This window comes from Myxocyprinus asiaticus, chromosome 2, assembly GCF_019703515.2.
Source record: "Myxocyprinus asiaticus isolate MX2 ecotype Aquarium Trade chromosome 2, UBuf_Myxa_2, whole genome shotgun sequence".
NCBI classification, from domain to species: domain Eukaryota; kingdom Metazoa; phylum Chordata; class Actinopteri; order Cypriniformes; family Catostomidae; genus Myxocyprinus; species Myxocyprinus asiaticus.
Window position 1 is genome coordinate 57,361,777 of NC_059345.1, and position 18,077 is coordinate 57,379,853.

At 38.2% G+C, this 18,077-nt stretch overlaps 1 protein-coding gene across 6 annotated transcripts in view; it reads left to right on the top strand.

Annotated features, from left to right (window-relative positions):
• LOC127412391 (nuclear factor 1 B-type) overlaps positions 1-17,796 on the top strand; it is a 128,378-nt gene extending 110,582 nt beyond the window's left edge. For all 6 annotated transcript variants that reach the window (XM_051648735.1, XM_051648725.1, XM_051648708.1 and 3 more), the window contains one exon: positions 11,415-17,796. In XM_051648735.1, the coding sequence (XP_051504695.1) occupies positions 11,415-11,544 (130 nt within the window). In that variant the 3' untranslated portion in view covers positions 11,545-17,796. The remainder of the gene's footprint in view (positions 1-11,414) is intronic.
• Positions 17,797-18,077: the final 281 nt, after the last annotated feature.

An 18,077-nucleotide genomic window follows, 5' to 3' on the forward strand; every position in this document is an offset into this window, starting at 1 on the left:
GAAGCAATCCCACGAAGAGTTCCTCTTCCTTTTATCTGACATAACACCCATCATCCATGTGAAGGGGGCCCGTTACATCTCTAGTTGTCTGGTAACTAGGGGAAACCAGACACCAGACTGAACCTTGAACTTGGGAAAGAGGGGTAGCACCCCTCCCCATGACAATCAATCAGACACTGTTATATTGGCGCTTTGCAAAGGCACAGTTTAGAGCAACAGTACATGGGAATGTTAAAGGGCTAGAGCAGTACTAGACTGTCTTTGTTAGCCCATTAATACTCCTTTAGCGGCCCAGTATTAGAGTTCAGAGGAAGAGGCAGACAGCTAGAAAAAGACATGAGAAACTAACATTGAAAGCATTCCTTGCTTTGTGAATGATACTTCAAATTGTGCGGCTTGTTGAGAAGAGGTGTGCTATTCCTTTTTATGGGTATCAGACTTATGATTTTTGGGTTCTTTTGAATTGCGTCAGTAAGAAACCGCCTAACAAAATCCTAAAAACCACTTACCGTACATTTCCACTGGCATGTTTTGAGCGAAGGTAAGCGAGCATTTTCAATTCATTCCTATGGAAGTCAAGCGCCATGCTCTTGAGGTGGATTGTGGGATTGACAGCGGTGCAGATAAAGTGTTGAGGGCTGCAAATGAGGAATGAAAAACGCTGGGCAGCAGCCAATCATTGTGACAGTGACATCTCTCATAAGCACATATGAAGATAATGCTGCAGTTTTTGCTGGATACGGTGCTTTAATCACAAGCAGACTTCAAATGATGATTGCATGTAGTGTTGTCAAAAGTATCGGTACTTTGGTATCAAGTCGGTACTAAAATAAAAAAGATGTAACGAGGCCAGTATTTCTGCAGTACCGGTAGTACCAAGCACTGACTCTGTCCGTTACCAGCGCGCAGTATGACTGACACGTGACAGCTTTTAAATGCTCACAGGCTTAATTTGAACGCATGCTCTGTTACTCCTTTTACACTGAAATGGACAATGACATGTCCTAGTGTGATTTATTAAACCGCTGAAGGCTGCAATCTTAGCATGGATGAGCTGCGTACTTTAAATAAATGTATAAATCCAACCGCTCATACTCTGGAAACTCCACAGACATTGAGAATAATTCATGTTGTTTGAGATGAAAAAGCAGAGCACTAATCCACTGTGAACCACGCAGCACATGTAAATAGTGTTGTCAAAAGTACCGGTACTTCCGTACCAATTCGATACTAAAATAAAAAAGTAACGGTAGTACCAAGCACCGACTCTATCCGGTACCAGCGCGCAGTATGACTAACACATGACTGCTTTGACTCATAGGCTCAAAAAATCAAATCAAATCACTTTATTGTCACTCAACCATATACACAAGTGCAACACTGGGTGAAAGTCTTGGGTGCAGTTCCGAGCAGCATAGCAGTCATGACAGTGATGAGACATATACCAATTTACAATAAATCAGATTTACACAACACAATTTACATTTCTAATATACACATAATTACACACAACACAATATACAAATAATAATATACAACGTACAGTATACAATACACACAATATAGAATACACATACACACAATATAGAATACACAGTGTACAATAAAAAAATAGTATATATAAAGTGTACAGTATGTTGTATTGAGCTGTATTGACATTCAGGCTGTCGGTTGATAGTCGGTTGCCAGTGTGTTGTTAAGAGAGAATATAATTTATGACAGTCCAGTGTGAGATAATAAGATTAATAAAGTGCAGTGCTGATGTATATTGATCGTGAGAGATCAAGAGTTCAAAAGTCTGATTGCTTGGGGGAAGAAGCTGTCATGAAGTCGGCTGGTGCGGGTCCTGATGCTGCGATACCGCCTGCCTGATGGTAGCAGTGAGAGCAGCTCATGGCTCGGGTGGCTGGAGTCTCTGATGATCCTCTGAGCTTTTTTCACACACTGCCTGGTATTTATGTCCTGGAGGGAGGGAAGCTCACCTCCGATGATGTGTCTGGCAGTTCGCACTATCCTTTGCAGGGCTTTGCGGTTGAAGGCAGTGCTGTTACCGTACCAGGCAGTGATGCAGCCAGTCAGGATGCTCTCTACAGTGCAGGTGTAGAACCGTGTGAGGATGTGGTTGTTCATTCCAAACTTCCTCAGCTGTCTCAGGAAGAAGAGGCACTGGTGAGCCTTCTTCACAATGACCTCAGTGTAGACGGACCATGTGAGTTCCGAGGAACTTGAAGCTGCTGGCTCTCTTGAAGTCCACCACAAGCTCCTTGGTCTTACTGATGTTGAGGGAGAGGTTGTGCTCCTGATACCAGCGTGTCAGAGTGTGCACCTCTTCTCTGTAGGCTGTTTCATCATTGTCAGTGATCAGACTTACCACCATCGTATCATCAGCAAACGTAATGATGGCATTGGAGCTGTGTGTTGTCACACAGTCATGTGTGTACAGGGAATACAGGAGTGGGCTGAGAACACATCCCTGTGGGGCTCCAGTGTTGAGGGTCAGTGATGAGGAAATGTCGCTGCCCATTCTAACCACCTGGCGTCTGCTGGACAGGAAGTCCAGGATCCAGTTGCACAGCGAGCTGTTTAAGCCCAGAGCCCGGAGTTTCACATCAAGCTTGGAGGGCACTATGGTGTTGAATGCTGAGCTGTAGTCTACAAACAGCATTCTCACATATGTGTTCCTTTTTTCCAGGTGGGAGAGAGCAGTGTGTAGTGTAGGTGCAATGGCATCATCAGTGCAGCGGTTGTTGCGATATGCAAACTGCAGTGAGTCCAGTGAGGCAGGCAGCACAGAGCATATGTAATCTCTGATTAGTCTCTCAAATCATTTGCTGATGATGGGGGTCAGAGCAACAGGACGCCAGTCATTTAAGCAAGTGATTTTGGATTGCTTTGGTACAGGCACAATGGTGGACGTATTAAAGCATGTGAGGACCACAGACAAGGAGAGGGAAAGGTTGAAAATGTCCATAAAAACACCAGCCAGTTGGTTCGCGCATGCTCTGATTACACAGCCCAGAAAGCTGTCTGGACCTGCGGCTTTACGGATATTCACCCATTGGAAGGATCAGGTTACATCCGCTACAGAGACGGAGAGTGAACTAACCTCTGTAGCTTCGGCTGCGAGAGCTCTCTCCATGATGGCGGTGTTATTTCCCTCGAAACGAGCATAAAAAATATTAAGCTCATCCGGGAGAGAGGCAGCGGTGTTCATGGCAGAGTTTTTATTCCCTTTGAAGTCTGTGATGATATTAATTCCCTGCCACATGCTTCTAGAGTCTGTGATGTTGAACTGTCCTTTAATCTTGTCCCTAAACCTTCAATCTTGTCCCTAAAGGCTTATTTTGAGCGCGTGCTCTGCTACTCCTTACACTGAAATGGACAATGAATCAAATTAAAATCGTGACATGTCCTAGTATGATTTAGTAAACTGCTAAAGGCTGCAATCTTCGTAAGGAAGAGCTGCGTACTTTGAATGAATGTATAAATCCGACCGCTCAAACATATTGAGATTCATTCACGACATGTTGTATCAGATGACAGAGCAGAGCATTAATCTACTGTGAACCACACAGCACATGTACACTATATATTTATATAATTAAATCACAGCATTTGCGCTTTAATCTCAACTCAACTTTATTTATATAGCATTTCAAAAAACAGAGTTGACCAAAGTGATTAACAGTGATACAATTTAAAGCATAACATTTAAAAATGACCACATAAACAAATATCTAAAACACAAAATACAAACACTCCAAAATTGTGTCCTACATTTCATTTGTCAGACTCAAAGGCCAGTGTAAAGAGATGAGATTCCAGACGTGACTTAATTGTTGCAGACTGTTTATCCAGAAAGTGATGCTTCAGCAAAAAATGCACGTCATAATAAAAGCATGTTTCAAAATATAAGATAGAGCCCTGAAATTGAAGAAATTGTGACAGAAATATATTACAAATGTATAGTAAAATGTAACATTCACTGTAATGATGATGATAATAATAATAATAATAATAATAATAATAATAAAGCAATATATCACAAGCAAGACTGCTGTTGAATAAAAGTTTGGCAAAAACATTCAATGATGACATGTTGAAAAGTTCTATTTTCACTTGTTAAAAGATTTAAGAATGAATTGATTAGACACCATTTTGATGATGAAATTAAATTAAACTAAAACACAGAGTTCTGGAAAATAATAATAACAAAAAGGAAAACATGATTTGGTAAAGAATAAAAGAACCTTCACAGTAGTAAAGTTTAAAACATAACATTTCAAAATTACCACATACAAACACCAGTAATCTAAAATACAAACACTCCAAAACTGTGTCCTACATTTCATTTGTCAGACTCAAAATGACAGTGTAAAGAGATGAGATTTCAGATGTGACTTAAAAGTCTCTGTGTAGCAAACTGTTTATCTGGAAAAGTGAAGCTTCCGGCAAAAAACACATGTCATAATAAAAGCATGATTCAAAATAAAAGCTAGATATTTGAAATTGAAGAAATTAAATTAAAAAAAGAATATATAAAATATATTACAACTGTATAATAAAATGTAATATTCTCTGTAATAATAATAATAATAATAATAACAATAATTAATCAATTTATCACAAGAAAGGCTGCTGTTGAATAAAAGTTTGGCAAAAAAAAAAAAAAAAAAGAAATGCAATGACGTTACAATTTTTCATGTATTAAGAGTTTTAAGAATTAATTGAATAGACACCTTTTTGATGATTAAATTAAACTTTAGTCACCTTTAATCAATATTAATAATTATTAAAATAATTATAAAAAATAATTAAACTTATGTTTTCAATAGCACATGATCATATTAGCATATTTTTGCTGTGGTATCGAAATTGGTATCGAGAATCGTGAAATTTCACTGGTATCGGTACCGACTACTGAAATTTTGGTACCGTGACAACACTAATTGCATGTATTTATTGTGGCAGTACTGTAGCTGGGTAAGCAAAAGTGAGACTCCAAATAGACTTAAATGAATACTGCATGCATTCATTGAGAAAATACTGTGGCTGGATAAAAAAAAGTACAATTAACTAACACAGTCTTTATACTTTGCACTTTCAGAAATAAAGTTTGCATCATTCTGACTGTAATCGCACATATTTGTGATAATTATATTGACTGTGAACTGAAAACAATCATGGCAGAGTTTAAAATGGCATACTACATACTACTCTAACCATTTCTGACATAGACTGATATGGCTGAAGCAGTTAATGTAGTATGGAAAGTGTGCCATTGCGAACACAGCCATTTTCGCTGTAACGTCTCAAAGTGGAAGCTTTCTGGCGTGGTGAGCAGTGTTGAACAGATTTTTTTCTGCGTCAGTGGAATACCTTAGCAACTACCTAGCAACCACCCAGAACATCCTTGCTGCACCATAGAAACCACTTAGTACACCTTATCAATGGTTTAGAAAATCTTACCGTGTTTATTTATTAGTTAATCCTGGAAGATTGGCGTAGATAACTGCTTTCCTTTTTTGCTTTTTTAAATAGCGATGTTACTAATTGTGACATTCGTGAACAGTTGGAAAGTCTGTTTTTCCATGTTGCTGTTAATTAAGCTTTAAGCAAAGGCCTTACTTGTTGGTTGATGACATAATACTTAGTATACATATCAGAATAAAAGTTCTTTTCTCAGACAAAATGTTTCACTCTCCATATTTATTATGCTGCTAGATTTTTCAGTTTTCAGTGGTGTTGTAGACTGATTTCCCCTTTTAATGGTTTCCTAAAAAGAAATCGCTTTATAATATGCACCTAAAAAGAGAAACAAGGTTGCAGCTTAGACTACAAAGACATGACTGGTCTCAAGTCATCAGTTCAAATTCCAAGTAATTGCAACAATGTTAAAGCCGAATTTTAAACTACTTTAATATTTATCAAGCCATAAATCCTCAAAATAGTGACTTGAGTCTGATTTGAGTCCAAGTCTCCTGTCCACATCTTTGAAACACTTAATCTCTCATTTCCTGTTGGATGATTTCTAGCAGGCTTGAAAGGGAAAGAGGGAGAGGAAAGGGGTGGCAGGAGGAGCGGTATTAAAGGAAAGTGTAAGTGAGGACTGAGAAGGGAGGAGAGACCCAACTCAGTTTGTTCTTCATGTGAGATATTTAACCCTTTATGGTGAGTTCAGTGCAGTGATTCCGGTTCTTCATAACGTTCTCTCTCTCTCAGATTTAGAGTCACAAAAATGTATTGGCATGATTGTCAGCATTTACAATATTGCCAATGTGTATACAGTACTTATAGTACCTAAATTGACAAAACAGAACATAAATCAAGTAAATAAAGAAATATGAGAAATAATGGGTAAAATGAAAGGGGGAAATAAAATACAATATATATATATATATATATATATATATATATATATATATATATATATATATATATATACAGTGGTGTGAAAAAGTGTTTGCCCCCTTCCTGATTTCTTTTTTTTTTTTTTTGCATGTTTGTCACACTTAAATGTTTCAGATCATCAAACAAGTTTAAATATTAGTCAAAGATAACACAAGTAAACACAAAATGCAGTTTTTAAATGAAGGTTGTTATTATTAAGGGAAAACAAAATCCAAACCTACATGGCCCTGTGTGAAAAAGTGATTGCCCCCTAAACCTAATAACTGGTTGGGCCACCCTTAGCAGCAACAACTGCAATCAAGCGTTTGCGATAACTTGCTATGAGTCTTTACTGTGGAGGAATTTTGGCCCACTCATCTTTGCAGAATTGTTGTAATTCAGCCACATTGGAGGGTTTTCGAGCATGAACTGCCTTTGTAAGGTCATGCCACAGCATCTCAATAGGATTCAGGTCAGGACTTTGACTAGGCCACTCCAAAGTCTTCATTTTGTTTTTATTTAGCAATTCAGAGGTGGACTTGCTGGTGTGTTTTGGATCATTGTCCTGCTGCAGAACCTAAGTTCGCTTCAGCTTGAGGTCACGAACAGATGGCCGGACATTCTCCTTCAGGATTTTTTGGTAGACAGCAGAATTCATGGTTCCATTTATCACAGCAAGTCTTCCAGGTCCTGAAGCAGCAAAACAGCCCCAGACCATCACACTACCACCACCATATTTTACTGTTGGTATGATGTTCTTTTTCTGAAATGCAGTGTTACATTTACGCCAGATGTAATGGGACACACACCTTCCAAAAAGTTCAACTTTTGTCTCGTCAGTCCACAGAGTATTTTCCCAAAAGTCTTGGGGATCATCAAGATGTTTTCTGGCAAAAATGAGACGAGTCTTAATGTTCTTTTTGCTCAGCAGTGGTTTTCGTCTTGGAACTCTGCCATGCAGGCCATTTTTGCCCAGTCTCTTTCTTATGGTGGAGTCATGAACACTGACCTTAACTGAGGCAAGTGAGGCCTGCAGTTCTTTGGATGTTGTTGTGGGGTCTTTTGTGACCTCTTGGATGAGTCGTCGCTGCATTCTTGGGGTAATTTTGGTCGGCCGGCCACTCCTGGGAAGGTTCACCACTGTTCCATGTTTTTGCCATTTGTGGATAATGGCTCTCAATGTGGTTCTCTGGAGTCCCAAAGCTTTAGAAATGGCTTTATAACCTTTTCCAGACTGATAGATCTCAATTACTTTCTTTCTCATTTGTTCCTGAATTTCTTTGGATCTCGGCATGATGTCTAGCTTTTGAAGATCTTTTGGTCTACTTCACTTTGTCAGGCAGGTTCTATTTAAGTGATTTCTTGATTGAGAACAGGTGTGGCAGTAATCAGGCCTGGGTGTGGCTAGAGAAATTGAACTCAGGTGTGATAAACCACAGTTAAGTTATGTTTTAACAGGTGGGGCAAACACTTTTTCACACAGGAAAAAGTGTTTGCCCCCTTCCTGATTTCTTTTTTTTTTTTTTTGCATGTTTGTCACACTTAAATGTTTCAGATCATCAAACAAGTTTAAATATTAGTCAAAGATAACACAAGTAAACACAAAATGCAGTTTTTAAATGAAGGTTGTTATTATTAAGGGAAAACAAAATCCAAACCTACATGGCCCTGTGTGAAAAAGTGTTTGCCCCACCTGTTAAAACATAACTTAACTGTGGTTTATCACACCTGAGTTCAATTTCTCTAGCCACACCCAGGCCTGATTACTGCCACACCTGTTCTCAATCAAGAAATCACTTAAATAGAACCTGCCTGACAAAGTGAAGTAGACCAAAAGATCTTCAAAAGCTAGACATCATGCCGAGATCCAAAGAAATTCAGGAACAAATGAGAAAGAAAGTAATTGAGATCTATCAGTCTGGAAAAGGTTATAAAGCCATTTCTAAAGCTTTGGGACTCCAGAGAACCACATTGAGAGCCATTATCCACAAATGGCAAAAACATGGAACAGTGGTGAACCTTCCCAGGAGTGGCCGGCCGACCAAAATTACCCCAAGAATGCAGCGACGACTCATCCAAGAGGTCACAAAAGACCCCACAACAACATCCAAAGAACTGCAGGCCTCACTTGCCTCAGTTAAGGTCAGTGTTCATGACTCCACCATAAGAAAGAGACTGGGCAAAAATGGCCTGCATGGCAGAGTTCCAAGACGAAAACCACTGCTGAGCAAAAAGAACATTAAGACTCGTCTCATTTTTGCCAGAAAACATCTTGATGATCCCCAAGACTTTTGGGAAAATACTCTGTGGACTGACGAGACAAAAGTTGAACTTTTTGGAAGGTGTGTGTCCCATTACATCTGGCGTAAATGTAACACTGCATTTCAGAAAAAGAACATCATACCAACAGTAAAATATGGCGGTGGTAGTGTGATGGTCTGGGGCTGTTTTGCTGCTTCAGGACCTGGAAGACTTGCTGTGATAAATGGAACCATGAATTCTGCTGTCTACCAAAAAATCCTGAAGGAGAATGTCCGGCCATCTGTTCGTGACCTCAAGCTGAAGCGAACTTAGGTTCTGCAGCAGGACAATGATCCAAAACACACCAGCAAGTCCACCTCTGAATGGCTGAAGAAAAACAAAATGAAGACTTTGGAGTGGCCTAGTCAAAGTCCTGACCTGAATCCTATTGAGATGCTGTGGCATGACCTTACAAAGGCAGTTCATGCTCGAAAACCCTCCAATGTGGCTGAATTACAACAATTCTGCAAAGATGAGTGGGCCAAAATTCCTCCACAGTAAAGACTCATAGCAAGTTATCGCAAACGCTTGATTGCAGTTGTTGCTGCTAAGGGTGGCCCAACCAGTTATTAGGTTTAGGGGGCAATCACTTTTTCACACAGGGCCATGTAGGTTTGGATTTTGTTTTCCCTTAATAATAACAACCTTCATTTAAAAACTGCATTTTGTGTTTACTTGTGTTATCTTTGACTAATATTCAAACTTGTTTGATGATCTGAAACATTTAAGTGTGACAAACATGCAAAAAAAAAAAAAAAAGAAATCAGGAAGGGGGCAAACACTTTTTCACACCACTGTATATATCTTCCTATGTTTTTCTGATTTCTTTTCATACCATAACCTTGTTTTGGTCTCATTCTTGGCAAAGTCTGACTCCACGTGCAACACTAGAATCATAATCTGCTGCTCTGTTGTTTTAACCAAGTTCCAGCTGTTAGTTGGGAGATACTTGTACAAATCATTTTTTAGACTTAATCATTAGCTGCATTCAGGGTACCAGGCAGCAGTGTCACCCCAGGCTGCCTCATGAAGAATAAAGTCACTGTTCCACATCCGCTGGGTCCCTGTCCTTCACCAGCCTTCGGCTTTAGCCCTCATCTCCCCCTTGTAAAAACAAACAAACTCCAATAGAAAACCCTGCTAAAGACTTGCACCTGCATCCCAAGCAGTGATCCCAGGGAAAAGTCTTTCCACACAACAGTCTAATTTCCTTCAATCAGCCCACCATCCTCCACCCCTTTCCCAAGCCCTGTACCCTTTCTTTTTTGGGGGGTGAAAAAAGAAACGAGAAGGAGGGGAAAACAAAGAGGTGGTTGTGTGCTCTGGGTACTGTTGACAGAACAGGAGTACGGTCTGTAATCTGCAAGCAGAAAGATTGTGTTCGGCGATTGGGTGAGACAGGTATTTCAGACTAAGACTGGGGAGGGGGGCATACCAGGGCTCTGGTTTCTGGCCTGCCTAATTATTCGACACATGTACGCACCATTCAGCCCCCCTATTGTACCCCCAGGGAACAACATGCTGTTTGTGCACCCTGGCTCTGTTGCATCCAAGATTCACATCACAGCTCGCAATGAACAGTCTTGTGTTGTTGTGCTGTACACATGTGCTGAATGCAGATAGGAAAGTTGTGTAGATGGTCCTTCTGACTTCACACTATTGATCAGAGTGGGTGTCATGTGCAGGGGGCTGAGATGGGTGCACACTCTTGGGGCAACTTCACTCATGCATTTGCACTAAGGGTGCTTTGTTTCTCTGGGATATCCTGTTCCCTGACATGATGCTGAAATCATTATTGTGTGTGTGTAAATCAAAGGAGTAGCTATTCAAAAGAGGGTGGGAAAAAGTCTAGACCTGATATGCCTCTTTGATTTACTGATTTATAGAATTTGGTGATATTAATTTCAAAGAACAATTAAACTTACAAGTTGCCAACAATATTAGCAGAACCAAATTTCAAGAGTAAACCAGAGTTGTAGTAAAAATATACTAATACTACATGTTGTCTATATATATATATACACTGTGTGTGTGTGTGTGTGTGTGTGTGTGTGTGTGTATATATATATAAATATATATATACATATATATATATATATATACACATAAATATATAGTATATAGTAGTGCATATTGCATGTAATGCAATATCCTAAACTGTCTAAACGTAAGGAATTCACAACAGAGTAACTTCTAAAATGTAGCTTCAGGATATTCATTATATGTTATTTTTTTCAGGGGCTCAGGATTTTAAGAGTTTTCTCAAGTTGTTTAATCATACATATTAAACATATTAACCTTTAATATGTTTGATATATTTTTAAATAATTGTAGAGTTGATAAATTTTTCAAAATGTTGAAATATTTGGTTAAAGTTTGGTCTGTTACAGTTTGATACATGTTTTTGTCATTTTGCATATTATCATCAACTTTGTTATTTTTGTAGACTAATATTATGAAATACTGACAAAATTTAAAGGACATTTGCATCAAAAGACGAAAATCAATATAAATAAAAAACTGTGAAAATTAACACTGGAACCTATATAGTAAATATATGTATATCAGAGTAGTATGTATATTAAACACTGAAAATTGGGCAAAAATATTTATTTGATGTAACCCTTTGAATGTAATATAAACTGTACGTAATTGTTTTTCACAATGTCACTATGTTCATCGGAATAACTCAAACAATCCCTCTTTCCTCTGTGTGTCTGCAGTCCTGGTACCTGGGCGAGCTTAATTCCATTCCAAGTGTCGAACGGGACTCCGATTCTGCCAACAAATGTCCAGAATTACAGCATAAACATCATTGGTGAGCCCCTCCTCCAGGCAGAATCAAGCAATTAAAGGGGGCCTAAAACTTGGAGCCAGGAGCAGCAGGTCCTCAGACAAACCAGCAAGCAGCACTTATACAATCGACCTGGACCTTTGTCCCACCCTCTAATGGACATTGGCTTAGAGCAGCAGAGCGAGTCGGGTCAAAGCGTTCAGTCAGTCAGTCAGTCAGTCAGTCAGTCATTGTGTATGGAGGCCCCTAAACTGAGATACTGTGATATTTACCATACAAAACTTTAGATGCCTTACTGTATATGCATGACATGCTAGTCTCTCGTAGTGTTTCTCTTGTTCTTATGTCACGATTACTAGTCTTGGTTTACGAAATGATGTAGAGAGGGGTGGCCACACAAGCGCTGGCTGGCTGGACGGTTTGAAAAGCGGGCTGCAATTCTAACGAACTTTCATCAACCAGAGGCTCATCCTATTCATTACATAACCATAGGAACAAATTTTCAATTAACTTAATGTTTCTATTGTCATATTTCACTCTAAATTTAATTTGCCCATGGTGCAAAATCTTTTGAAATCTGCAATCTTGTCAATCCTGTACTTATTTCCTTTTAAGGTAAAGGTTGGAAAGAGTTAAGAACTCTGAAAAAAAAAAATCTTCAATGAAAAAAAAAAAACTAACTGTATTACTAGGTAAGAAATACAACCCCTTTTTAATATTTTTGATAATTCCTTTAAAAAAAGGAAAAAAAAGACAATATCTCATAAGAGGCAAGTGCAATTTAAATGATTTTACTGAAGGGAAGCTATCATAGTCTGTCTGCCCTAAGACTCTAAAGGAAGGGGGAGTAAATGTTTTCTATGTGAACTTAAACGTAAAACATAAAAAAAACAAAAAAAAAAACAATTGCATCCTTGATTCGGCATACTAGGGAAAGCTGAGGGTGGAAAAGTGGGATTGACAATGAACGTTTACGTGAGCAGAACTGAACACGAACAAGACAGCACTTATTTTGAGCCGTACCCAAACATGCGGGTAGTTTTTTAAAATTATTTATTAAAATGAAAACTTAAAATAGGTGAAAAGACTCAAACACACAATGTGTATAAAATGGCTTATTTTGACATATTACTCACCAATCTGGTATGCATGTTTAGTTGGCTGTTAGCTTCTGAAGCTACTGTTTACACTTTGATATCATGAGAAACGAGATGAATGCAGGCTGATGAAGTAATTTAAGACAAAACGTCTATGAGTGTTGTGTGAAAAATCTGTACTCATTTCAACACTAATCTGCAGGTTGAGATCTCAAGGTGCTTATTTCACGCCCACTTTGGTAGTTCCCAACAGCCGCAGTCCCAGAAATCTACGATTGCTCCCGGCATTCTCAATGCCATTGCCTCTCCAATCAGACATATTTATAGAATTAATCTTTCCAATAATCTTAATTTGCACGAAAATATATAGTCCACGTTACGTGCCTTGCCTTAGACTATAGAAAACATCACTACACTTGTTTTTGCTGCATTTATTACCGTTGTAGGAAAGAAAGTAACATTTTTATGATAAGAACTATTTTGTACTCTGGATGAAATTGTGACATTGTTGATTTTTAGCTTCATTTACTACTTTATCTCACATTTACAGTGCATATCAAGGCTGTGTATAGTTGCCGTTCTAAAGTTTATAATCAACCAGCATTATTTTTTTCAGTATTTCGGTGGTTTTCATTTTTGATTCTGTTTTAATCATGTGTTTTTTTGTTTGTTTTTTTTTTTTTCATCTTCCAGTCATTATTGGGGAGGGAGGGGTCCAGATTTATAAGAATTATGCAATACCAAGTTTTGCCTATGTAGGTAGTGCTTTTAGCTATGTGGATTATTAGAAGCTAGTACAGAAATACAGATAGTGTAAACATTTATTTTGTTGATGTTGTTGTTGATATTGTTCTTATTTTTCCTTTTTTTTTTTTTTTTTCTCGTAATTGACCAAAGTGGGAACTGCTTTCTATGCAGTGTGTGACAAGGTCTTTTTTTCCCCCTTGAGACTACCGAAAGGTGGAGAGGTGCATGTAAGAGTTGTTTTGTTTCGTATTCTCTATAAGGGGAGGAATTTTTTCTACACTTTGACGCATGTCAGCAAAGAATGCACCATTTGGTCTAATATGGCTGCAAAGTCACTGATTTGTCTACTGTGACTAAAAAACTCATATTAAATATTAAATTTCCCACCTGGGGTGCTAGTGTGACTCTCGGAAGAAGACGACTTTCATAGGGGAGACAGCTTGACTTGAGAGCGACAATCACCAATGAAGTAATTTAATATTATTGCATTGTCATTTCAGATATATTCTTATCCCGTGAGTAACTACCCCATTCTTGCTGCAGAGTAAATAATGTAGCTATATGCAGTTCCCAAGTAGATGCCTTAAACAAACAAGTGACTTGTTATAAAATGCGCTACAATCACCATCACGCAAGTTCATGCGTGTTAAATGTCACAATCAAAAAAACAAAAAAAAATCAGTTTTTGTTAATGTTCCCTTTGAAGTGCTTCAATTTACCGCCTTATTGAGATCGTAGTTCACAGATGAATAAAACTCCCCATGGGGAGAATTAAAGCATTGATGGAGATATTTTATAGTTATTTCAAATTGTATATATTATTTTGGAGTTGTTTCGCAAGCTACACACTTTGGTAAAAGGGAATAATTTAATGCCCTTGAGTCTCGAGGATCAAGGAATTCTTCGTTGGAAAATAATAGTTTTGCACCTACAGCTTATAGGCAATCATCCACCCATAGTGTCCTTCCAATTGAACACAGAACAATAAAAACTCAGGCGTTATGCCTCACAGGGCATTACCAGCAATTAATAATCACCTTTTTATAAAAGCACTTCAAAACACTTAATCTCCCCTTTACATTATTATAGTTTCATAGTGTAAGTCTTAAATCACTAGTCAGTCTGTTTTCTGAGACCTCAAGTCAAGCTGAATCTCTCCTCCCTCATTCAAGATGATTTAAAAAATAAATAAATATTAAACTAGACAAAAAACTTAAAACAAAAAGCCACCCTGTTCAATGTGCACTGTTTTGCCTTTTAGTTATTTTTGATTTGTGTAAAAATAAGTGCTTTGCAGCCTTCTGGCCATTGGCAATGCCACTGAAGTGCATTTCCTCCTGGTGTGAAGGGAGTGTCAGGGTAATAGAGTCATTCTCGTATTCTTAAAGGAATATTCCGGGTTCAATACAAGTATTTGTGGCATAATGTCGATTACCACAAAAATTAATTTTGAAAAATGTAAAACTTTTCTTAAAAAAAGAAAAAAGAAAAAAGAAAAAGCATTAAGCATTGTCGATTGAGCTTAACTTGCATCGAACCCGGAATATTCCTTTAAGGTGTGTTGGAAACCGTGAAGAAGACCGTAGGTAGGGGCCATCTCCATGGCCGTTGTAATAGCAATAGTTTTTGGTAGTTGTCGTTATGGGTTAAAATCTGCTCTGGCAGCATCGTGAAATGTGTGTGTAGATGACTATGTCAGAGCGTATGTTAAAGGATGACTCAGACACTACAAGAGAAGAGTAGATGAGGGTCTTTCTATTGAAATGCCTGCCTTGTTAAAAAAAAGTGTGTACACTGTAAATTTCTTTCTTCCCCGTTTGTAAAAAGAAAAAACTTTTGACATGTAATCATAAATTTAAGTGATCCATATTTTTCAGCGAAACAAAAAAACAAACAAAAAATGTGCCGAGTTTAGATTTGTGTTACAACTCTCCAACTGTCCATTAAATGAGAAAGAGGTTGAATATGTAATTCTGTATTTTTGTTTTCCTGTACTTATAAAGTGGAATGAATTCCTATTAGGGACTGTAAATGTTTAAAACAAAATGATGAAGGTCTTTTGTTGTATTTCGTGTTGATTAACTTGGATCCTTGAGACATTTCATAAATGTTTGAAGTGTTGTTTTGTTAGTGTGGCCATAGTGTGTGTGTGTGATGTGACTGTGATATTGAAAATGGGAAAAGAAATAATGTTGAAATTTGTGTTAAGTAGGGTCATTTATTAATTCTTTTTCAAAGTTGTGGAACTTCTAGTCACTTTAGATTAAAGGCACCTGATTTGAGTCTCCCAACAACAAGTACCAGGGTAATGTCGCTAAAGACATCACATATTGTTCTACTGTCTTGTGCAGAATTAAGCATGCATTATTTTCCCCATCAATAGAGGCTGAACCACCATACAATATACAGAACTCATCTGCTGAAAGGGGGATCTTTTTCGGCAAGATACTACGCCAATACTGGCATGTTGGCACCTCCATTCTACAGTGTTTACATATGTCCCCTCTGGGCAGGGATTGCCATGTTTGGATGAATGCTGGTCGTGTTCGATGTATAGTTTTTTTCAGGGCAGGCTCGGTACGGAGAGAACTGTAACTCCTAGAAGACTTTGTGTGGACACGCAGATGTCTTTTTCATGTTGCCATCGCAGAGTAAAACAGCTGAGCATTTGCACTTTCGGCAGTTCCCACTAGCCCTTTCATTGACAAATTTTTTGTTGTTTGGATTATGTCAAGCTAGTCATGATGCTCGAGTGTTCATAGATATGGCTAGGACATGGCACAGGTATCAAACACAGGGCACATCGATGCGGTTCAGGTTGCAGACAGTACACACAAAAGTTACCAAGGTTTTTCCCTTGTTCAAGAATGAAGAACGCTAAAGTAAATAATCGATGTCCTTTGATAATGATTTGGGTTGAATTTAAATGGAAAATATGCGAGTTTCGCTCCGTGGTGCGGCAGAAATTTGAGCAGCCTCCGGAGGAGTCGTAGCTGGGCGCCGCCGACAGGTGGCGAGTGGTGGCAGCGGTGTGCGTACCTTCATTGAAAACAGTTGTTTCGAATTTTAGAACACGCCATGTCGTCCGCCAGACGTGTCCGGTGTGCGATCCCCTTAAGTGTTGTCATGGTAGCTCAGAGCACTTCCCCTCACCACAGCATACAATGTTATGAGGCTAATACGATTTCTACCTTACTTTGGGGTACAAGTAGCAATGTTTTTTTTTTGTTTGTTTTTTTTTCAAAGGGCTCATTGGTAGTTTCCGGAATTAGTTATTTAAGAAATTACATATTAAAAGCAGTAAGATGGCCTGGTAATGTTGTGAAAGCCATTGTAATGGCCCTAAAGAAGCCTACATGTACTGTAAATAATTTATGCAAGGAGCACCAGTGAAACTCATGCAATGTCTATTTTCAGTTCTTCTGTTTGTTAGTGCAGGGAAAGGCAGGAGGACATTTTGGTCCACATCCACTCTCATATTTCCATTTCTAGGGCATTTATAACAGCATGAGTAATCATTGACAGGAACATAAAAAAAAAATTAAAAAAAAACTGCATATTATGTGACGTAAAAAAAAAAAAAATGAACGAAAGAAAAAGAACAATTTCATGCAGTGCCTGTTTCAGCTCAAAGTCTCAGTGGACTTTCCCCACAATAAATGTTTAATCAAAACAGAATCTGTGGGGTGCCTCACCCAGTGTCATCGTCCCCCCGCCCCCCGTCCTGGTTCTATGTTTGTTTTGTGTTTTGTTCAATTTTTGATATTTTAGTCAAATGGGATACCCCCAGTCTCTATTTCAAGGAGACAAAGTAATAGTTGGGCAGTGTGTTTTTCTAGACTACACTTAGTACTACAATAGATGACAAAAAATGTCAAATAAAACAAACAAAAAAATTATTGCCAGCTCCACAGCAGAGTTGATTTTTCTTTTTGAAGGGGGGCGGGTGGGGGGTGGTCTTGTGGCACTTTTATGCCCGATGTAAACTCAGTGGTATTGTGGTAGGTTGGTTTATAACATGACAACAACAACACTTACACCAACAAATGTTATAAAGTTGTAACAATTTTTAGTCGTATGCAAATATTAATGTATGTTCTGAATGTACATTATAGAAACACTTTATCAAGTTTTTTTTTTTTTTTTTAAGAAACACAGGTGTCCTTCAAGAAGCTGTATAGTGAAGGCCTTGTTTTATTTTCTTCTATTGATTTCAAGCTTTTTGGTTTTCACAGCTATAAACAGTAGGCACTGCCTTAAAGCTGGTTGCATTTGGTGCAGGGGCTAAAATTGCCACAAGATTAAAAATGAGTGTAAATAACGCTTGACTTTTTTGTGATTGTTACTGTTATATCCAGCCTATACTGCAAGCAGCTGTTTTTACTGCAGTCAATTACTGGAAGTAGATATATTTCCTATGCAAAACTGTTTAAACAATAAAATGAGCTATGCTACAAAGCAACCATTGCCTAGACTCATTGCTTTTTCATTGCCAATCTTTGGTGTATTTTTCTTACTAAAGTAATCTATCAAAGACCCTGCTATGAAACTAGAGTATTGTTTGAATGTAGGTGAATAAAGTTTCCCATACTGCTTCAAGAGCGAAATATAATCATGCTGAAAATGTAATAGGACAATCATTCATTGTGTTTTTTTTTTTTTTAATACAATCCACCCCTAGCAAAAACCAACTTTATGTAGTTGAAACATCAATTATGACTGGACCAGGCCTCAGGCAAATCTTGATA